Source organism: Malaclemys terrapin, chromosome 23 (genome assembly GCF_027887155.1).
Source record: "Malaclemys terrapin pileata isolate rMalTer1 chromosome 23, rMalTer1.hap1, whole genome shotgun sequence".
NCBI classification, from domain to species: domain Eukaryota; kingdom Metazoa; phylum Chordata; order Testudines; family Emydidae; genus Malaclemys; species Malaclemys terrapin.
The window spans coordinates 16902564-16924251 of NC_071527.1; the positions used below are offsets into that span (position 1 = coordinate 16902564).

A 21688-nucleotide genomic window follows, 5' to 3' on the forward strand; every position below is an offset into this window, starting at 1 on the left:
CCCAGCTCTCCCAGTTTTTGTCCACCGCATTCAGTTGGCCTGGACTTTGTGGTCCCTTCGCTTGGGGGAAGCTGGGTGGGACTTAAGTCTTGGGTTGGCCTCCGCCAGCACATGCCAGTACCTGTAACCGGTACCTGGGAAGGGACTGGGGGGTCAGTCACTCTTCCAGCTGCCACAGCTATGGGGGGGGGGGGAGGAAGGGGGGAGCCCTGGGAGGGAGCCTTGCTGTGGGGTCCCAGGAGGACAGGCCTCTGCAGTTGCAGCTCACATGAGGGAAGGGGCTCTACTTGAAGGTAGGGGAGGGGCTCTGATGGGGAGGGGCCTTGGGCTGGGCGGGGGGGGGGGGGGGGAGGATGAACAAAACACAACTGGTCCCCTCCCCCTCGCACCCCAAGGCATCCTGCTGTCCAGAATGTCAGCTCATTAGGTGGGAGGGGGCGGGGGCTGAGCTGACACCCCCTGACTGCTCCTCTGTGCAAACTAATGCAGCCAGGAGGCACTGGGCCTCCCCAACTACATTTCCCAGGATGCACTGGGGCCACCAAACTACACTTCCCAGGGTACTGTGGGACTTTAAAAAACTACACCTCCCAGGATGCCCTGGGACCTTAAAAACTACATTTCCCGGGATGCTCTTGGGAATGGAGCTGAATTTTCTCGCATGGGCCTTGCCCCCTGTCATGCAGCCACCTCTGGTGTGGGTTGTGGCAGTTGTTCGGGGCCAGAAGTGGCAGGGAGGGATAGCTCAGTGGTTTGAGCATGGGCCTGCTAAACCCAGGGTTGTAAGTTCAATCCTTGAGGGGGCTATTTAAGGATCTGGGGCAAAAATTTGTCTAGAGATTGGTCCTGCTTTGAGCAGGGGGTTGGACTAGATACCTCCTGAGGTCCCTTCCAACCCTGAGATTCTATGATTCTATGACTCCCAGACCCCCGTGAAAGTTGCACTGGGAGTTAAGGATGCTGGGTGCAATCCTCCAGGCTGGCACTCGGCCAGGATGCCAGGGTTGGCTTGTTATTGCAGTGGGAACTGAGCGAAGATACCTGGCTTCTGTTCCCAGTGGTGGGGTGGGAATGGGGTCTAGTGATGCGCGGGGCAGCGCTGGAAACCAGGACTCCTCCGTTCTGTTCTGGGGTGTGAGCGGGGTCTAGTGGTTAGAGGAGACGGGAAGGTTAGAGCAGGGGGATGGGCGCCAGGACTCCTGGGTTCTGTGGCTGACTCACCCACTGATTCAGTGTGTGGCCTCAGGGACACCACGTCCCTTGCTTTCTCCCTGTATGAAGAGGAGGGGCTGTGAGGCCAGTCAGAGCTGTAATGCCCCAGACACACAACTGGGCTGAAATCTGCCCCATGCTCGCCTGACCCTATAGCTAGCCTGATCTGGCCAGCCCCCTTGGTCCAGGCTCCCCATATCGATCCTGTCAGAGCTGAACCTGCCTCTGAGGAGCAGCACTTCCCGTAGGTCCTATGTAAACAACAGTGTGGTGAGTGGCACAGGTGCCTGCTGATGGGGCAGGGAGTGCGGGAGGGTGCTCACCTCTGGGGGGAGGAAAACCCCTTGGGGTGTTTGTGCTGGGGGTATGTCACTGGGGGGGGGTTGTGTGTGTGTTGGGGGGCTTGTCCCATCCTGGGGAGACACAGAGACCCCCATCCCAGGAGGCTGCCGAGCCAGCCCACACCCCAGCGCTGGATCCACCGTAAATACTCCCGTGACCTGTGTTGTGACCGGTACCCTCCTTTAGCGGTAGGGTGGGGCTGAACGGCTGTCACACGCAGCCCGGCCCACAGGTGGCGCTGCAGACGTGGTTATTGACGGTGACACAAATTCAGGTTCCTGTCACCTGGACGCACTGTCTCTCTCTCCCCCCATCTGCCCACCCCCCTCTATCTGAGCACTAAGGTGGGCGAGATCATATCTTTTATTGGACCAACTTCTCCTGGTGAGAGAGAGAGACGAGCGTTCGAGCTTCTTCTCCAGGCCTGAGAAAGGTGCTCCGAGAGTCACAGCCAAATACAACGGGGGGCGGATTGTTTAGCATAAGGAGGTTGGACGCTTTCTAAGGCACCCGTCAAGGGGAAGTGGCTTCTTAACACCCCTGCAGTCGTAGGCCAAAAAAAGGGGGTTAGCGGGTTACAGATTGTTGGACTAGCCGTAAATCCAGTGTCTTTATTAAGCCCACGATTTTGGGTGTTGTAGTGAAGTTGTCCATTTAAGCTCCCAGGGTCGGCTTGAGAAAGGGTTGTGCAGGTTTCCTTTGAGGACGAGGACGGAGAGGTCAGATATGGAGTGATCACTTTGTGAAAAGTGCCCGCCCACAGGTGACAGGGTGGTTTTGTCTTTTGTCCTTGCAGTCCGTTCAAGAGCGCCACCCGCGATTGTCTGGTTTCACCCACATGGCTGCTCTTGGGGCATTTGGGTGCGCTGCCTGAAGTCCAGCACACATTGCGATAGGCATGTGGCGGTCCCACGGGTCTTGAAAGGTGTGTTGTGTGGAGATATGTTTGCAGGTTTTGCATCTGTTGTTCTGGCAGGGTCTGATGTCACTTTGAGTTGGCGGGTCCTGGTCTGTGGGGAGCTGGCTTCTGATGATAAATTTGGCAAGGTTGGAGGGTTGTTTGAAGGCCAGAAGAGGGGGTTCAGGAAAGCTTTCTTTCAGGATGTGGTCCCCATCAAGTTTGGGTTGTAATTGCTGAATGATACCCCATTTGGGTACCAGTGTGGGGTGGTAGGTGACAACTGGGGGCAAGTGGTCAGAGGGGGTTTTATTTCCATATTAAAGCAGGTTCTCTCGGGGTATTTGGGTGGCCCATTCCATGATGTGATCTACTTCTCTGGTGAAGTGTCCTTGTTTGGTGAAGGAGGTTTTACATACATCAAGGCCTTTCTCCTCGGAACATGTCCTGTGGTACCTGAGGGCCAGGCAGTAGGTAGCAGATTTCTGGGTGTGTCTGGGGTGGTTACTGGATCTGTGGAGGTAGGTGTGGTGATGAGCTGCGGGTTTCTTGCAGACAGTTGTCTGTACGGTTCCGTTGTTGGAGCTGATGGCGGTGTCCCGGAAGTTGATGCTGGTGCAGATGTGTTCCAGAGAGAGATTGATGGATGGGGCAGTGGTGGTTGAAGTTGTGGTGGAAATCCGTGAGGGAGTTTAGGTTGTCCGTCCAGAGGAGGAAAATATCCTCACTGTATATCATGGGTTTCGTGGTGCATTTGTCCAGCAATTCTTCCTTACGGTGGCCCTTGAAGATGGCTTATTGGGGAGCCGTCCTAGAGCCCAGGGCTGTTCCCATGGTTTGGACAAAGTGTTTGTTGTGGAATCTAAAAGTGTCTGTCTCTCTGCCACCTCCTCATCCCCCCCCCCCCCATCATTTTCTGCCCCGTTGGCTCTGGGAGAAAGCGCCAAGGGGCTGGTTTGAGGTGTACCAGGTGGGCGCTAGAGGCCGCCGTCGGAGACCGGAGTGGAGATTTCAATAGCCAGTGAGAGAGATCGGGCGGGGGGAAGCCATAAAGGGCCGTGATGGGGCATGTCACAGCTTCAGGGTAGCTGCCCCCGTGTTCCCACTCCGCGGTCCACCGAGGGCACCCACATCCGGCCGTCACCTTTTGAGGCTGTCCTGCATTACTCTGTAATATTGCCAGCAAGCTGGAGTGTAACTCCTGCATCACCCCTGCCTGGCCCTCTGCATATTCTCATATAGGGCCCAGCCACCCCCTAACAAGCCAGTCAGAGCTGAACCTGCGCCTGGGGAGTAGCACTTCCTGTAGGCCCTACATAAACCACACCGTATGCTTTGCTTTCTCTCCAGCGGCTGTGGCCGGTGTGTTGCCTGCCCTTGTAAGCAGGCTTGGCAGAATCCTGGGTTTATTTTTATATCATTTCAATGGATAAAACCGATGTTTATTTTTAAGCCTTTTGGTCTCTTTGTAACTCTGTAAATGTTCACAGTTGGGTGAAATTCGGGGGTTTACGCATTTTTTTTTTGATGGATTTAAATGTTCACAGTTGTGAGAAATTGTGAGGGGGCCTCAGACAATGGGATGGGGGAGTCTGATAATAATGATTTAATTACAGTAGCCACTGAAGAGGCAAAAAGTTAAAACTTTATACCCACTAAACCCACAAATCATATGTCAAATCAAATCGTCTGTCCAACTTTTAGCCTGAAATCCAGCTCGAATACGTTCTCGAGCAGCGTTTTGCTTCCTTTGCCTGTCGGTAAATTTCCATGATTATCAGTGGAAATAACTTTTCGTCCATTTGCGTGTACTGCAAAATCAACGTTTCTCGACACTTACCGATCAAAATCGAATCCTTCCAAGCTTAGTTATACGTTACCACAGAGCTCCTTCTAAGCAAGCCCAGTTAGTAGTGTTAAAACAATCGAAGAACCTACATGCATGGTAAATAGCTTACCGGCGCTCACCCACATCTCCAGTCTAGGGCTCTGGGAGATTCCAGTCCTTAAAATCCCACAACTGGGTTTTTTCCCCATGGTTACAAGTTCATAGAGCCACCATTTCATTATACGTCTCAGGCCTTTTATCTTGGCCTTCTATAGAAGCGATCACCAGACAAAGATCCCTCTCTCCAGAGCATAGCTTCCAAAGGGTGGGGTTTTTCATAACTGGAGTTGGGGAATTTGCATTCGCCTCCCCCTAGATATTCCCCAGGAAATTCGCTTCTTGGCCCCAAAACCCCATGCTTGTCTGGCACAGTTTCAAGATAGTCTTCTGAGCTCCCAGGTCTCGCATCTCTTCATACGATCCTGGCCTACAAGAATCCATACATTTAATACAGGAAGGTCTTTGAAGGATATTGCTTTAAATTGGCGTACCCGTTGCAGAAACAAGGTGGGGGAGGAAATATCTTGAGCCAACTTCTGTGGGTGGGAAACACAAGCTTTCGAGCTTGTCTCTTTCACCCACAGACATTGGCCCAATCCAGGATATTACCCCACAGGCCTTGCGGTCTCTAATATCCTGGGACCAACATGGCTACAACACCACTGCAAACGACATCTCCATCACAGGACGCAGTGGCAGGGTTGTTTTCACCATGGTGCGCATAGCTGCTCGGTGTAGTTGGAGTTGTCAGGAGAGGGGGAGACCTGTTTTGTTCCTTGCAATTGGCTTGGGGCACAGATGTCGCTGTTAAGTTTGTCTTCCTTTTCCTCCACGTGCTGAGACGGCAACGTGTGACAGCACCAGCCGCTTCCGTTGGTGGTGCGAGACAAGGGGAAGCCAGCGGAGGGCCGCACAGAGAGCCGGGGACGCAGTCACCGCGACAGGCTGGGAGAACGAACTCCCCATACAAGTCTGAATAAATCTTAAGAACATAAGAACGGCCATACTGGGTCAGACCAATGGTCCATCCAGACCAGGATCCTGTCTGCTGACAGTGGCCAATGCCAGGTGCCCCAGTGGGAATGAACAGAACAGGGAATCATCAAGTGATCCATCCCATCACCCATTCCCAGGTTCTGGCAAACAGAACCTAGGGACATTTCAGAGCATGGTTTTGCAGCCCTGCCTGTCCTGGCTAATAGCCATTGATTTTCATAGATTATAGGACTGGAAGGGACCTCGAGAGGTCATCGAGTCCAGTCCCCTGCCCGCATGGGGTCTATCCTCCATGAACTTCTCTAGTTCCGTTTTGAACCCTGTTATAGTCTTGGCCTTCACAGCATCCTCTGGCAAGGAGTTCCACAGGTTGACTGTGCGTTGTGTGAAGAAATACTTCCTTGTGGTCGTTGTATACCTGCTGCCTATTAATTTCATTGGGTGACCCCTAGTTCTTGTGTTTTGAGGAGTAAATAGCACTCCTTTATTCACGTGCTCCACACTAGTCATGATTTTATAGACCTCAGAGATCTTATTCCTGGCTGGGGCCTATCACCTTTAAAACAGCCAAGGGCCACCAGCTCCCATTTCCTGGGTGCTTCTTTTGATCAAACGCCGAGGAAATAGGAACTGGCCGTTATCCAGCTGCCTTGCTCCTGAACCTGGCTGTCCTTTTTCCCTCTGAAACCTCGCGTCCTTCAGTTCCCCGTCGCCGCTAACACCGGGGGACGCTGTCCTGCTCCCACATTGAGTTCTCACACATCTGGCTCATGTAACAACTGTCTTATCAACAGCATCGCTAACCTCTGTGCAGTAAATCTCTCTGGGGCTGGGGGCAGACAAATGTTAATGCTCTTGGACAGTCTGTTTATTATTTTCCTCCTTTGGGACATTCCCCCCAGCTGTGCAAAAAGGAGGCAGCATGGCCAAGTAGGTAGAGCACTAGAGTGGGATTTGGGAGATGCGGGTTCTGTTCCTGGCTCTGCTACTAGCCAGCTGGGTGACCTGGAGTGAGTCGCCGCCTGTCCCCATGCCTCAGTTTCCCCGTCTGTTAGATGATTCTGACCTGCTGTCACAGATCCACAGGGTTGGGGCGACCCCCCCAGCTTTTAAACAGCCCCTTGGAGGAACCCCTTCAGTGTGCCTAGCCCCCAAGGGTCCCGCGCTTCCTTCATGGGAGGCCACGCAGCCTCCCCACCTCTGGGCTCAGGACCCCTGCTTCGCTCCGTCAGCTCTGCCCAGCGAGTCTAACAGAGACAAACTCCTGGGGCCAGACGTCGTGTCCTCTTCAGGGATCAGCGACACCCACCAGCCGTCTCAAAGCCGAGCGGGATTTATTAGTCAGCTGGAACACGGCAGCGGAAAGTCCTTAAGTGAGCACAAGACAAAGTCCAGCCTGGCTCAGAGCAGGCCTCCACCCGGCCGTGCTGCTGTGGAAACCACCTCAGCTCTGCCTCCTTGTTCAGCCCGGCGGGTGGTAAAAACCCAGCTCTTGTTTTGCCTCCTGTCGCCTCTTGGTCCCTCGGCCTCCTCCGGCAGGATCCTGGTGAGCTCCGGGCTCCAGTTTTGTCCCAGGAGCAGACGTGACCCTTCTGCAGCCCCTGGGGACCGGTCCCGAGGCAAGTCAGTGACTTCGTAACGACGCTATGGGAAATTCCCCCGTCGCCATCGCCACCCGTCCTTTGTAAAGTGCTTTGAGATCGGTGGAGCCTAAAAGCTTGTGAAAGGGCTTTGGGCCTCTGCCCCATTTCCAGTATTTGTAACTCGCTTTGGGGTCGATTTTCCCCAGCTTAAATGGGGCTGTTTATATAGGGATCCCTGGCCCAGAGCTGAGGTGCAGCCACCTCTGGGGTGGAGCATGGGGGCTGTCTATATAGGGATCCCTGGCCCAGAGCTGAGGTGCAGCCACCTCTGGGGTGGAGCATGGGGGCTGTCTATATAGGGATCCCTGGCCCAGCAGTGAGGTGCAGCCACCTCTGGGGTGGGGCTTGGGGGCTGTTTATATAGAGATCCCTGGCCCGGCAGTGAGGTGCAGCCACCTCTGGGGTGGGGCTTGGGGGCTGTTTATATAGAGATCCCTGGCCCGGCAGTGAGGTGCAGCCACCTCTGGGGTGGAGCATGGGGGCTGTTTATACAGAGATCCCTGGCCCGGCAGTGAGGTGCAGCCACCTCTGGGGTGGAGCATGGGGGCTGTCTATATAGGGATCCCTGGCCCAGAGCTGAGGTGCAGCCACCTCTGGGGTGGAGCATGGGGGCTGTCTATATAGGGATCCCTGGCCCAGCAGTGAGGTGCAGCCACCTCTGGGGTGGGGCATGGGGGCTCTATATAGGGATCCCTGGTCCAGTGCTGAGGTGCAGCCACCTCTGGGCTGGGGTTCAGGAGCTGCTTATACAAGGATCCCTCACCTGGCGCTGAGATGCAGCTGCCTCTGGGGTGGGGTATTGCATCTAGGGTCAGTTTAAAGCCTGGGGTTGGGGGGGGCTGGTTCCACGGGCGCAGAGCACCTCCTGACCTGGCCTTGGATGCTAGCAGATCTCTTCTCCACTCCGCATCCCCCACCCCAGCCCCAGGTAATGATGGCTCCATCCCAAGTCAAAGCCCGGTGGGTGGAGAAGGGAGGGAAGTGGCAGAGACAGAAGTGGGGGGGGGGGACCAGAGGGCCCCCCCTCCCGCTCCTACTGCAACAGTCACTCCCCATTTACAGGGCCACCCAGAGGATTCAGGGGGCCTGGGGCAAAGCAATTTTGGGGGCCCCTTCCATACAAAAAGTTGCAATATGATAGAATACTATATTCTCGTGGGGGCCCCTGTGGGGCCCAGGGCAAATTGCCCCACTTGCCCCCGTTCTGGGCAGCCCTGCCCATTTGTGCCCAGGGTGAGAGTTGGCGGTGAGCTAGCAGGAGGAGGAAGAAGAAAGATCAGGGGAAGGGGAGCTGGATCCACACAGATCCCCCCCATCTCTTCTGTGTGTGGGGGGGGTCCAATCACCCCCCCATCCCTGTCAGGGGGCATCTAGACAACCCCCACCCCTAGGCCGTCTCTTTTGTGGGGGGGATCCGGACAGATGTCCCCCCCCCCACGCCCCTCCCATCCCTGCCATGGGCGGAGCCGGACAGACCCCACCTCCCTAGCGCCCATCCCCGCTGCCCAGCCTCTGGGCTGGGCTCTGGGTGGATTAAATATCTCCGCTCCCCCCCCCCCGCTCGTTGGCTCCCGGCCCAGCCCTCCCCCCCCCCCCCCCCCGTTTTGTGTGTTGCGAAGCAGAACGTGACTGAGGCGCTAAGCGGCTGTTATGCAACCGGGTGACCCAGTAACACACATTCCGTGCGCCGGCTGCAGGGACCGGCCGCCACCGCCCGCAGGGACCGGCCCGCCCGGCCCGGCCCGAGAGGTACCGAGCCCGGCCCGCGGGGGGGCGGGGGTGGGAAGTGTGTTGTGTGGCTAAGAGTGGTGTGTGTGTTGCGTGGGTAAGGGTGTTATGTTTTGTGTGTGTCTTCTGTGTGCCGTGTGTATTGTAGTGTGGCTTGTGTGTGTATTGCATATTGTGTGCGTCGTGGCTTGTGTGTGCGGCTCAGGGTGTTGTGTTTGTGTAATGCGTTTTGTATGTTTGGAGGGGGTGTTGTGTGTCTCCTGTGTACAGTGTGTATGTCTTGTGTGGGTTGCATGTGGCGGGTACGCTGCTGTGTGTCTAAGCGTGTCGTGTTTGGATGATGTGTTCTGTATGTTTAGGGGGGGGGTGTTGTGTGTTCAGTGTTATGGATTGTATTTGGCGTGTATTGCATGTTGTGTGCGTAATGTGTTGTCAGTCTAAGCATGTTGTGTTTGTGTGTTGTGTTTTGTATGGTTTTAGGGGTTGGGTATGATGTATGTATTCTGCGGTGTGCATTGCATGTTGTCTGTATGTTGTGTATGTCCTGTGTTGTGTGTTCTGTGCATAAGCATGTTGTCTGTGTAGTGTGGGTATATATGATGTGTTTTGTGTGGTTGGAGGTGTGTATGGATTGTGCTTTGTGTATGTTTGTGTCGTGGGTGTATGTATGATGTGTTGTGTATGTTTGGGGGGTGCATTGTGTATGTGGTGTGTGGTGTGTGTATATAATGTATACATATCATGTTCTGTGTATATGTTGTTTCTCTTGTGTGGTTATGTAACTGTGTGTTGTGGCTGTGTGTATTCCTCTTGTATTGTTTGTCATGCGTCTCTGTTGCATGTATGTAAAGCAGTGTGTGTGCATTGTGTGTATGTATAGTGTGTTACATGTGTGCTTGTAGGGCTGATTCACTGGGGTTCTGTTGTGTGTGTATCTATTGTGTGTTGTGTCTGCATATACTGTGTGCACATGTTCTCTGGACATGTAATTGTGTGTGTGTGTGCGCGTGCATTTATTTGTGGCGTGTGTGTGTGTTCCCTGGAGTATCCTTCCCATAACACTCCCTGAACTCTTCCGTATCAAAGCCCTGACAACACACACACATGCACACGCTCTGCCTGTACATTCCCAGTCACTCCCCTCAATCCTGACCTACTTTTGCAGGGCGTGTGTAGTAGGCACAGCCAAGCCAAAAGGAGCCAGGGTGTGTGGGGGGGGGGGAGGGAGGGAGAAGGTTTTGGCGCTCTCTGCTGAGGGGGAATTTGGCCCTTTGGGGGACACACACAGATTTGGGGAGCGGGGGGGTATTGTGAAGCAGCAAAGTTGGGGTCCTGGCATCTCAAACCATGGGAACGCTGTCTGGAAAGTGTGGAGTGAAGCTTGTAAATAATATATGCATGCGCGCACACACACACACACACACACACACTTTCTACATACGCAGACCCCCCCCCTTCTCCTACACACACACGGCATATGCACACACACCCCATCTACACATACACAGACATCCTCCATACACCCACACCCTCACACCCCCATCAACACACAGAGAGACATCCCCCAGTACAAACACCCCCTTACACCTCCATCTACACACACACAGACATCCCCAAGTACAAACACCCCCTCACACCCCCATCTACACACACACAGATATCTCCCAGTACAAACACACCCACACACCCCATCTACACACACAGAGACATCCCCCAGTACAAACACACCCACACACCCCATCTACACACACACAGACATCCCCCAGTACAAATACACCCACACACCCCCATCTACACACACACAGACATCCCCCAGTACAAACACCCCCTCACACTCCCATCTACACACACACAGACATCCCCCAGCACAAACACACCCCATCTACACACACACAGACATCCCCCAGCACAAACACACCCCATCTACACACACACAGACATCCCCCAGTACAAACACACCCTCACACCCCATCTACACACACACAGACATCCCCCAGTACAAACACACCCTCACACCCCATCTACACATACACAGACATTCCCCAGTTCAAACACCCCCTCACACCCCCATCTACACACACACAAACATCCCCCAGCACAAACACACCCCATCTACACAGACACAGACATCCCCCAGTACACACCCTTTCTCTCCCTGCTCCGATCCCAGCTAGCGGGGATGGATGGGGTAGTGAGGGGCAGGGCTGTGGGGTAGATGGAGCCAGGGGCTCTGTTGTGTTGGGGGTGGGCATAGGGGCAAGGTCTGATGCAGCGGCAGAGGGAGATGAGGGGGGTCCAATCTGCCCCCCAGTCCTGCTCCTTCCTCCTCTCCCCTCCCAGAGTCAAACCAAAGAGCTGCTGATTCCCAGTGCGGGAGCGACCCACCTCAACTCTCCCCACCTGGCTGGGCTGAGCGGCCCCGATCCTAGCTAGCGTACGATGGCGTTACATTAGCCAGCTGGGCTTGTACTCCACCAAGGTGAGGGGGGAGTCCCAGGCTGCCACCGGGCTGTGTATGGGAGGGGGGCATGGGCCTGTACACCCATGGGGGCCCCAGATTTATAGCAACGGGTCCCACGGGCCGTGCAGGGATCCCAGCTTTAGCTCGGGCGTCGTCTCCGTGCGCCAGATGCTGCGGAGGGGGAGGTGGGGTTGGGAAGAGTCTCCCCGTAGCTGGTTAGGGGAGGATCAACTCCCCACCACCGGTTCAGCTCGGCTCAAAGGCCAGGACTGAGTCCGATCTTCCTGTGGTCCTAGGGAGCACCCATCACCGTGGTATCTGGGCAGGTAAATTGGCTATCCTCTTCCTGAGGCCTGTAGGCAACCCACGCCCACCCCCACTCTAACCACTTGACCCCACTGCCTTCCTGGAGCTGGGAACGGAACCCAGGAGTCCTGACCCCCCTGTCCTCTCCTGCTTTAAGCAGCAGACTCCACTTCTGCCCTCCCCCAAGCTGAAACAGAACCCAGGAGTCCTAACTCCCAGCCCCCAGCTCTAACCACTCAACCCCATTCCCCTCCCTGAGCTAGGAACGGAACCCAGGAGTCCTGGCTCCCATAAAGCTAACACTGAAGGCTTCCCCCCCTCATTGTCTCATGGGACGAACGCCCTGCGCCGCCCCCCCCCCCATCCCCGCCGTCATGGAGCATAGGGTGGCGGGATCCCAGCCGGGACGTGTGGCTCGCGCTCTGTGCTGTCCCCAGAGCAGGGGACAGGCGGGGCGTGGGGCTGATAAGAGCGCAGGGCGGGCGGGGAGGCCCTGAGGCCGAGGCCAGGGTTGGAATTATTCAGAGTGTTTCATGGCTGGGAAGGTGACCTAGGACTGCTGGCTCTGGGAGAGCAGTGGAGACTGGTGGTTAGAGCGGGGGCCTGGGAGCCAGGACTCCTGGGTTCTCTCCCTGGCTGTGGGAGGAGTGGGGCCTGGTGGGTTAGGGCGGGGGGGGGGGGGCTAGATGGGGCCTGATCCTGATCCCAGGCACAGGGAGGGTCGGGCAGATATAGGCTGTATTGGCCCGTTGCTCGGCTGGGTCCAGGTCCTGGCGAGGGGTGAGGTGCCAGGGCTGGCCCGGAGGCCTCGCCAACCAGGGGGATGGTGCCATGGGAAGCGATGGCTCTGCTCCAGCCCCGCCAGGGACGGCGCATTCCTGCTTGGCAAGCAAGCGGGGCCTTATATAAAGTTACACCATGAGGTGCTGGGAGCCCCGGGGGGGAGGGCTGTGCTCCTGGGGGCCGGGGCTGCGAGACCTGGGCCCAGCCGTGGGCTGGCAGGCAGGATTGAATCCCGGGTGACCGGATGGATCCAGCCACGGCCTGGTCTCCTCAAGGGACTCGCCCAGGGGTCCCAGAGCTGGGGAGGTGCAAGGTCCCTGTGGCGGGGGGGACACAGACCCTGGAGAAGGATCCTGGCCAAGTTGGGATGCCCAGAGCTTCCCTGAGTCCAGAGGGTGGGGTGTGGCTGGGAATCCGGACTCCTGGCTTCTATCCCCAGCTCTGGGAGGGGAATGGGGTCTAGTGGTTAGAGCTGGGGGCCAGGACACCTGGGTTCTGTTCCCAGCTTGGGGAGGGGAGTGAGGTCTAGTGGTTAGAGCGGGGAGCTGGGAGCCAGGACACCTGGGTTCTGTCCCCAGCTCGGGGAGGGGAGTGGGGTCTAGTGGTTAGAGCGGGGAGCCGGGAGCCAGGACCTGTGGGTTCTGTTCCCGGGGAGGGGAGTGGGGTCTAGTGGTTAGAGCACAGGTGGTTTGGGAATCAGGACTCCTGTGTGCCTAGGTTGCGTTACACCAGCTGAGGATCTGTCCCCGTGTACTAAAAAAGCCCCTCCTTTGTTAGCAGCAGGCTGGGGAGGGGTTCGCAGGGGGCTTTTTCCCCTCGCCGCCCCCTCTGCACACAGTCAGTTTCACAGCTCTGCTTGTCCCCTGCCAGCCCGGCGCTGTTGCCTTTAGGTCCCCACGCTGGGGTCTCTGTGTGTGGGTTTGACACCCCCTAACACCTCTGCAATCTCACACACACACACGGCAGGGTCCCTGTAGCAGGCATTGGGGTGTCGCTCAGCGGTGGCCGCGTAGGCTCCTAGCTCTGGAGAGGGCTGGTTTGATCCTGGGAGGGCAGTTGCTGTGACAACACACGTCTCCCCTCGCCTGGGATCTGATTCTCCTGTGACTCGCCCTCCTTGACCTCGGGAGAGTCACTCCGGAGTCAGACCCGGGCTGTGAATAGTTCCTCCTCAAACCTGCAGCTGGGGCCTTGGCAAGCGGAGATCCGCCCCATTCCTGATGCGCTCCCTCGCCTTCTACAGCGCGGGTGATGTAACACCCCGTGGGAACACCCCAGTTGGCCAATGCGGATGTTGAGTTGCTGCCTCGGCTCTGGTTTAGTGGGTTAGTAGGGCAGAGCCGCTCCGAGGGCCGAGCCTGAGCAGAACACAGCGGTGGGTGGGTGGACTGCACTCAGCTAACCTCCTGAGAGGTACCTGGGGGCACGGATAGGCACTGAGAAGGGACCTGAGGGGGTAGGGAGACAGGTGGACCTGTCACCAGCTCACCCAAAATATGGTGTGTGTTTTTCGAAAGCACCAGCTCCTGGAGTCATGTGACATACGAGGACCTCAGTTTTTGTTTACATTTTGGTAAAGGTATACTGCTGTTTATTAGGTGTAATACGGTGAACGAGGACTCCATGTGCTGGTGCTGCACATTATGTATTAGGTGTATTACGGTAGCACCCCGGGCCCCATTGTGCTAGGGATGGATGGATGTGTATGGGAATGGATGGATGGATGGATGGATTGATGTGGATGGGGATGAATGGATGGATGTGCATGGGGATGGATGGATGGATGGAGATGGGGAGGGACGGATGGATGGGGATGGGGAGGGATGGATGGATGTGCATGGGGAGGGACAGATGGATGGGGATGGGGAGGGATGGATAGATAGATGGATGGGGAGGGATGGATGGATGTGTATGGGGAGGGATGGATAGATGGATGGATTGATGTGTATGGGGAGGGATGGATAGATAGATGGATGGATGGATAGATGGATGGATGGGGAGGGATGGATGGATGGATGGATTGATGTGAATGGGGAGGGATGGATAGATAGATGGATGGATGGATAGATGGATGGATGGGGAGGGATGGATGGATGGATGGATTGATGTGAATGGGGATGGATGAATGGATGGATGTGCATGGGGATGGATTGATGTGTATGGGGATGGGGATGGGGAGGGATGGATAGATAGATGGATGGATGGGGATGGGGATGGATGGATAGGTGGATGGATGGATTGATGTGTATGGGGATGGGGATGGGGAGGGATGGATAGATGGATGGATGGGGATGGGGATGGATGGATAGGTGGATGGATGGATTGATGTGTATGGGGGTGGGGATGGGGATGGGGAGGGATGGATAGATAGATGGATAGATGTGTATGGGGAGGATAGATGGATAGATAGATGGATGGATGGATAGATGGATGGATGGGGAGGGATGGATGGATGGATGGATTGATGTGAATGGGGATGGATGAATGGATGGATGTGCATGGGGATGGATTGATGTGTATGGGGATGGGGATGGGGAGGGATGGATAGATAGATGGATAGATGTGTATGGGGAGGGATGGATAGATAGATGGATGGATAGATGGATGGATGGGGAGGGATGGATGGATGGATGGATTGATGTGAATGGGGATGGATGAATGGATGGATGTGCATGGGGATGGATTGATGTGTATGGGGATGGGGATGGGGAGGGATGGATAGATAGATGGATGGATGGGGATGGGGATGGATGGATAGGTGGATGGATGGATTGATGTGTATGGGGATGGGGATGGGGAGGGATGGATAGATGGATGGATGGATGGGGATGGGGATGGATGGATAGGTGGATGGATGGATTGATGTGTATGGGCATGGATGGATGGGGATGGATGGATGGGGATGGATGGATTGATGTGTATGGGCATGGATGGATGGGGATGGATGGATGGGGATGGATGGATTGATGTGTATGGGCATGGATGGATGGGGATGGATGGATGGGGATGGATGGATTGATGTGTATGTGTATGGGGATGGATGGATGGGGATGGATGGATGGGGATGGATGGGGATGGGGTGTGTGGGGAAGGAAGGGTGAATGGACAGACAGACTGACCAAAGTAGCCCAGACAGACTCCCTGGGAGCCGACCTTTGCCGGAGGGCGCTGGTCTCTGCCTTTAGGTAACCCAGTAGCCCGAGGCAATGACACAGAGCTGGGAAGTAGGTCAGTGGCATCCTTCATACCAGCGCATCCAGGCAATGCCCAGACTTGCCCTCACCGGGAGTACACACCCGCCCAGCTCCACGTGCCATGAGGACATGGGGCCAGTGCCTGGGGCGGATCCTCCCTGGGAGGAGCGGTGGCTTGTTTGGGTGGAAATTCTCTTGCAGCCTTGACCTAGAAAGAGAAGAAAACAGAGTAGATGGTGGGAAGTGCAGGGAGAGACTCCGCAGAGAATGCCATGGTGCAGGCAGGTCAGTAGGGGGTGCTGTGCTGCAGGGAGCAGGATGGGGGGCTCACCGGGGGGAGGGCTCGTGGCTAGGGCACCAGACACCTAGGTTCTCTTCCCAGCTCTGTTACTGACCTGCTGTGTGATCTGGTGTCCCTGCCTCTCTCTGACTCAGTTTCCTCTGCTCCCCTGTGTCTATGTAGATTGTAAACGCTGTGGGGCAGGGACTCTCTGGCGCTCTTTTTGCAGCAGCTAGCGCTGTGGGGCCCTGCTCCGTGACTTGGTGCTACCATAATACACCTAATAAATGACAAGTAAAGGAGGGAGGAGTATCCCCTCATTTACAGATGGGGAAACTGAGGCCCAGAGCGATTTAAGGGGCAGCAGGCTGGATGGTGGAACCTGGCGGCTCGGTGAGGGGCAGACGCTTTTTCAAACTGGGCCCTAAATAAGCTCTTAACAATCTGGCCCCGGTCTTCCAAGGGCATGAGATACCTAACTCCCATTGGTCCCAAAAGTGCCTAAACCTCTTTGGTGATCTCGGGCCTCACCCCAGATCTCTCAGGACACAGCTTCCACCCACCCATTTCTCTCCCCTCCTGGCTCAGCTCCTGCTTAGATAATCTCTCCGGGCGGCATCGGATCCCAGCAGCATGGAGCTAAGCCGCCCAGGCCCCTTTGCTGCTTCCAATCCCCCCCTCTCCTCCCTGCCCCATAGCCCCGTAGCCCCATTGTTCCTCTGGCTTTCGCACAGAACCTCTTTCTAGGCTAGTAGGTTGCTGGCGCTGCGCCCGGGCCTTAGCAGCGGCGTTGTGCAATATGCCAGCCGCGGACCTGTTTTGACTGCCTGGGCTGATAAATATTCAATGTTTACTGACCTATATTCCTAGTGCTCACATCTGCCGGCCCAGCTCGCGCGGGCGGGAGGGGGCGTCCAGGCCGAGCGTGCAGCTCCACACACGCTCCCCGGCTCGGCGCGAGGGCGTGGAAATAGTCCTCCCCGGGACTGTGACCCACTGGGCGTCCTGCCTTATGCAACCCACCTCCCCGCTCCAGCCCCACTGGCCTCCTTCCGGGAAAGAGCCAGGCCGGAGGAGGAAGGAGAGTGGGAAGCCGCCTCTCTCTTTTCGTCGGGCTTTCTGCGCTCCCCTCTGCCCAGGGTGGACGCGCCCAGGCCGATTGCCTTGCCACTGCCCGTACATGCCACACTACAGCTGCCCTGGCAGTCAAAGCAGGGGCGCTGGCAAGGTGGGGGTGTGGTGTGTGTGTGTGTTGCACTGGGTGATGTGTGCATGGGGTACCGTGGTGGGGGTGCGTGGTGGGGGTGCCATGTCTGATGGTTGGTGGGTACTGTGGTGCTAGCTGTATGGTGTGTATTGTGCAGTGTGTGTGTTGGGCTGTGTGTGGGGTCTGGGGGGGCAAGGTGTAATTGTGTCGTGCAGTGTGTGATGCATGCATGGTGTGCAATGTGTGTGTGTGTGATGTCTCTGGGATGTGTGTAATGGTAAGTGTGCAGTCTGTAGTGTGGGTGTGTGGTGCTGTGTGTAGTTGTATAGTGTGTGCTGTGTGTATGGTACAGTGTGGGTGTTGGGCAGTGTTTGTGTCAGGTCTGTGTGGAGTGCAGTGTGTAATTGTGTAGTGTGCAGTGTTTGGTGTGTGTGTGCAATATAGTGTCAGATGCGTAACATGTACACGGTGTTCAGTGTGTATTGTGCAGTGTCTGGGGTGCAGTGTGTAATTGTGTAGTGTGCAGTGTGTGCGTGCATGGTGTATGTGTGCAGCGTGTGATGTGTGTATGGTGTGTAGTGTGTGTGCACGCAATGCACTGTGTGTAGCTGTGTGGTGTGCGGTGTGTGCTGGTGTGGTGTGTAGTGTCTGTAGTATGTGTGTGTGTGGTGTGCTCTGTGTGAGTATGCAGTGTGTAGTGTGTGTGCATGGTGTATAGTGTGTGTCTACACAAACACACACTATACACCATGCACAAACACTGCATACACACACAGTGCACACCACACACACACACTACACACTGCTTACACACACAGTGCACATCACACACACACACTACACACTGCAAACACATAGTGCACACCACACACACACACACTACAGACTGCGGTGTGTAGCTGTGTGGTGAGGTGTGCAGTATGTGTGTGTACAGTGTGCAATGTGTAGCTGTGTGGTGTGCAGTGTGTGTGTGTGTGGTGTGCAGTGTGTAGTGTGTGTGCATGGTGTGTAGCTGTGTGGTGTGTAATGTGTGCGCATGCGGTGTATAATGTGTGCACGGTGTGTAGTGTGTGTGTATGTGGTGTGTAGCTGTGTAGTGTGTGTTGTGAGTATCTGTGTGGTGTGTGGTGATGGTGCAGTGTGTAGCTGTGTGGTGTGTAGTATGGTGTGTGGTGTGTAGTGTGCGCAGTGTGTAGCGATGTAGTGTGTATGTGTAGTGTGTGTGCCTGGTGCACGGTGTGTAGTGTGTGTGTGGTGTCTATAGCTGTGTGGTGTGTGTGTGCCTGGTGCGCGGTGTGTAGTGTGTGTTTGGTGTCTGTAGCTGTTTGGTGTCTGTAGCTGTGTGGTGTGTGTGTGCGTGGTGCGCGGTGTGTAGTGTGTGTTTGGTGTCTGTAGCTGCGTGGTGTGTGCGTGGTGCGCGGTGTGTAGTGTGTGTTTGGTGTCTGTAGCTGTTTGGTGTCTGTAGCTGTGTGGTGTGTGTGTGCGTGGTGCGCGGTGTGTAGTGTGTGTTTGGTGTCTGTAGCTGCGTGGTGTGTGCGTGGTGCGCGGTGTGTAGTGTGTGTTTGGTGTCTGTAGCTGCTTGGTGTCTGTAGCTGTGTGGTGTGTGTGTGCGTGGTGCGCGGTGTGTAGTGTGTGTTTGGTGTCTGTAGCTGCGTGGTGTGTGCGTGGTGCGCGGTGTGTAGCCGGGGCAGTCCTGGTACCCGGCAGGCCGGGGCACACGCGTCGCCGTAGCGGGGCGGAATGTGGGGCATGCTGCCCGCTGGGCCCGAGGCTTCTCCCGCCCTGCCCAGACCTGCTTGCCTGTGGCTTATGTAAGCGGCAGAGAGGGGTGTGACGTGCTGGGCCCCGGTCCAACCACCCTCCGTGTCCTTCCTCCTAGGTATTCTCTCCTCCTCTTCCCGGACCTGACACGGCTCCCGCCCCCCGCCCGCCTCACATCCCGCAGCGCCCGCAGCCCAGCCACGTCTCCGCAGCCAGCCTCCCGGAGCGGGACACGGGTGCCAGAGCTTCCCGGCGCGCCCGGCAGGCACGGAACGGACCCAGCCGAGCCTGAGGCGCCCGCCGGAATCCCACAGCTCCTAGCGGAACGGCAGCTCCTCCAGGCGCCCGGAAGATGATCCACAGGTGCCCAATGTACCCGCCGGCGCCCGAGGGTGCCCATCGCGGCTTGTTGGTCGCAGCTGGAGGGCCACTCACGGCAGTAGCTTGCCCGGTTACCGGGCTCGTTAACTGTTTGGGCTGAGGACCTAGCGAGAATCGTCCGTTCCAGTGGCAGAGTTCTGGGGGGCATTATCCCCGTGGCAGAGATCTAGGGCGCAGTGTCCTGGTGGCAGACGTCTGTGGACCCATATCCCCGTGGCAGAGATCTGGGGCGCGTTATCCCCGTGGCAGAGACCCGCGGGTGAGTTCTTGAGCCATCTCTAACCTCAACATCCCGACCCTTCCCCGGCGACTGTCCTGGGCTCTCTGAGGAATATCGAGGGTCAGAGCCGGGGTGACCTGGGTTCTATTTCTGGCCCCGTGATGGAGGGTCTCAGCTCGCCTGGCCAGTGCGTGGCCGGGGGCCCCCCCCCGGAGGGCGTGATGCAGCGGGCCCGGGCCCTGAAGGGCAAAGCCAGCACCAGCTGCCGGCGCAAGCGGGAGTTCATCTCGGACGAGAAGAAGGACGCCAGCTACTGGGAGAAGCGCCGGAAGAACAACGAGGCGGCCAAGCGCTCGCGGGAGAAGCGGCGCTTCAACGACCTGGTGCTGGAGAGCCGGGTGCTGGCGCTCAACGAGGAGAACCTGCGCCTCAAGACGGAGCTGCTCCAGCTCAAACTGCGCTTCGGGCTCATCAGCACCGCCGCCTTCGTGGAGAGGAGCCAGCAGCTCAGCGCCGCCAGCAGCGGCTACTCCAGCGCCTCCTCCCGGGCCCAGCACTCGGAGGACTCGTCCGAGACGGAGCAGTCGGGCCGGGACGCCGCCGGGGCCAAATACTCGCCGCGGGGCTCCCTCTCCGACATGTCCGACGGCTCCTCCCGGGACAGCCCGCTGCCGCGGACGCCGGGGGAGGCGGAGGCCGTGAGCAGGGCCCGGGGGGACGACGTGGCGCTGCGTCCCCCCGACCCCCAGGCCCCGGCCTCCCGGGGCGTCATCCTCTTCAGTGCCAATGGCTTCACCACGGTGGAGCCGCCCCGAGCCTGGGAGGCGCCGGGGCGGGGGGCCGGGGCGGAGGACGAAGAAGAGGAGAAGGCCCTGGGGAGCTATGCCCAGCAGATTCCCGGGGGTCGCCATGGCGACTGTGAGGCCTATTGCCAGCAGGGGGAGCTGCAGGGCCCCCCCGAGGCGTATGGCTGCCCACGGGCTGAGGGCTACGGCGCCCCTGCTGGCTTCCTTGCGGAGGAGGAGGCGCGGGAGGCCAGGCCGGAGCCCATGGAGATGGCGGTCGAGCCGAGTTCCCCCTTCGCGGGTTACTCCAGCGAGGAGAGTGGGGAGGAGCCCGGCTGGGGGTGCCCGCCTGCCCCCTACCCGCCCGCCCCGGACGTCAAGCTGGCCGCCCTGCCCCACAAGCTGCGCCTCAAGTGCCGGGCCCACAGCAGCGGTGGCCAGGACCTGGGCCCTGAGCCTGGCGCCACCGGTTGCCAGCAGGAGACGCCCGCCGACTGGGAGAGCGAGCGGCACGAGGAGATGGCGGCCCTGGTGCGGCAGGCGCTACTCCTCAACGGGCACCCCCCCGCCGCCGGCGCCCTGGACAGACTCCTCTACTGCAGCCCCCCACCCCCCTCAGACAGGCCGGAGCCTGGGGACTTTGCCGGCGGGTGGAGGGGCAGTTGCCACAATGAGGGCGCCGGGCCCATATAAGTGGTGCCCCCGAGCAGGGCACGGACCTTGAACAGCTGCTGCCTGGGCAGGTGACATGGACAAAGCCAACACTGACTGTCCTGCTGGGCCCGGGGATCTGCCCGGATGGGATCCAGTGAGCAGAGAGATCCCTGTCCTGCTGGGCTCGGGGATCTGCCCGTCTGGGATCCAGTGAGCAGAGAGATCCCTGTTCTGCAGGGCCTGGGGATCTGCCCGGCTGGGATCCAGTGAGCAGAGAGATCCCTGTCCTGGGCCCGGGGATCTGCCCGGCTGGGATCCAGTGAGCAGAGAGATCCCTGACCTGCAGGGCCTGGGGATCTGCCCGGCTGGTATCGGGTGAGCAGAGAGATCCCTGCCCTGCTGGGCCCGGGGATCTTCCCAGCTGGGATCTGGTGAGCAGAGAGATCCCTGCCCTGCTCGGCCTGGGGATCTGCCTGGCTGGGATCTGGTGAGCAGAGAGATCCCTGTCCTGCTGGCCTGGGGATCTGTCAAGCTGGGATCCAGTGAGCAGCGAAATCCCCGTCCTGCTGGGCCTGGGGATCCGGAGAGCAGCCAGTTCAGCTTGGCTGGGCTCACAGGTCTGGGAGCCGTCGGACGGTTCCCACCAAGCCAACATCTGAGCCCCACGTGCTGGGTGGGGCTGGCTTTGCAGGGAGAGAACCAAGCGGGGTCCCACCCCCTTTGGCTTTGGAGCCCCCTGGATGGTGACAGCGGGGTGCAGCCAGGGTCTGGGACCAGCAGCCTCCTTCATGCTGGGACTGTCTCACCAGCGGCGCCACCAGCCAGCCGCGTTGATGCCACTGGGACTCGTGGGGGTGGGGGGGATTTTCTGAGTCAGGAAACATTTGATGAAAATAAAACTGTATCTTTAAAAAAAATCCAAATAAATGTCCCAAAAGGATTTTCCAAA

General features: G+C 57.6%; 1 protein-coding gene across 2 annotated transcripts; it reads left to right on the top strand.

Annotated features, from left to right (window-relative positions):
* Nucleotides 1–8660: 8660 nt before the first annotated feature.
* Nucleotides 8661–21688, top strand: LOC128828080 (uncharacterized). 2 transcript variants are annotated; one of them, XM_054012426.1, is made up of 2 exons: nt 8661–8728; nt 18818–21688. In XM_054012426.1, exon 2 carries the CDS (start codon nt 19462–19464, stop codon nt 20776–20778), a length of 1317 nt encoding a protein of 438 aa, XP_053868401.1. In that variant the 5' UTR covers nt 8661–8728; nt 18818–19461; the 3' UTR covers nt 20779–21688. The 2 variants fall into 2 exon arrangements, with proteins under 2 accessions (XP_053868401.1, XP_053868403.1); XM_054012428.1 differs by lacking the exon at nt 8661–8728 and adding an exon at nt 16890–16959.

Excerpts from the sequence above, each read along its gene's own strand:
- LOC128828080 (XM_054012426.1), top strand. The coding sequence starts at position 19,462 with ATGGAGGGTCTCAGCTCGCCTGGCCAGTGCGTGGCCGGGGGCCCCCCC.